This window comes from Buceros rhinoceros, unplaced genomic scaffold (genome assembly GCF_000710305.1).
Source record: "Buceros rhinoceros silvestris isolate BGI_N320 unplaced genomic scaffold, ASM71030v1 scaffold22181, whole genome shotgun sequence".
NCBI lineage: Eukaryota > Metazoa > Chordata > Aves > Bucerotiformes > Bucerotidae > Buceros > Buceros rhinoceros.
Window position 1 is genome coordinate 496 of NW_010395117.1, and position 728 is coordinate 1,223.

At 62.1% G+C, this 728-nt stretch overlaps 1 protein-coding gene across 1 annotated transcript in view; it reads left to right on the top strand.

The window, feature by feature from the left end:
- Positions 1-728, top strand: part of LOC104501615 (7-methylguanosine phosphate-specific 5'-nucleotidase-like) — a gene marked incomplete at both ends in the record, with an annotated part of 3,770 nt that overhangs the window by 235 nt on the left and 2,807 nt on the right. The window contains 2 exon segments of the mRNA XM_010145453.1: positions 45-114; positions 550-596. Coding sequence (XP_010143755.1) covers positions 45-114; positions 550-596 — 117 coding nt within the window.

The window sequence follows — 728 nt, forward strand, 5'->3', positions numbered from 1 at the left end:
GGCGCGGGGGTCACGTGCAGGTTTGCTCTTCTCTTGCCTTCCAGGTCATTTCCGACTTCGATATGACGCTGAGCAGGTTCGGGTGCAACGGCCGGCGCTGCCCCACATCGCACAGTGAGTCGAAGCCGCTGTTCTCAGTGTTAAGTCTGTTTGTTCCTCACGTTTGTCCTCTCAGTCTGTGGCTCCTGTTCCCGGCCACCTCCATCCCGGCCAAACCCAACCGCTCCCCTTGGTCTCCCAGTGCCACCCTGTGCCCCAGCCATTCGCAGCAGCAGCCGTTGGTCCCTGGGCAGCCCGCAGCCCGCTGCAGCAACCTCTCCTGCTCTTGCTGCTTCTCCTTCCAGCCCTTGGCCCCACAGCTCGCCCGTGTTGCCGCTGCTCTCTGCCAGCAGAGCTGTGCCCCGCAACCAGTGCATGCCATGGGCTCGGGCCATCATGCCACACACGGCTTGTTTTTGGGGAGAACTGGTGCTGGAGACAGCACAGCTGCCTTTCAGAAAGTGTTTTGTCTTCCTGAGCTCCAGCGCTGGCGTTCCGTTGTCTTTGCAGATATCCTCGATAACAGCCGCGTTATCAGCGAGGATGGCAAGAAGAAGGTAGGTGAGGAGCTGCCTCTTGGCTCTGGTGTTGCCGTGGTCAGGGGGTGTCCTGGCTGGTGTGACGGCTCTGCGAGCTGGGCAAGGCGCAGGCAAGAGGCCGGGCTGGCAGGCCGGCGGGGGGGAAGAAAG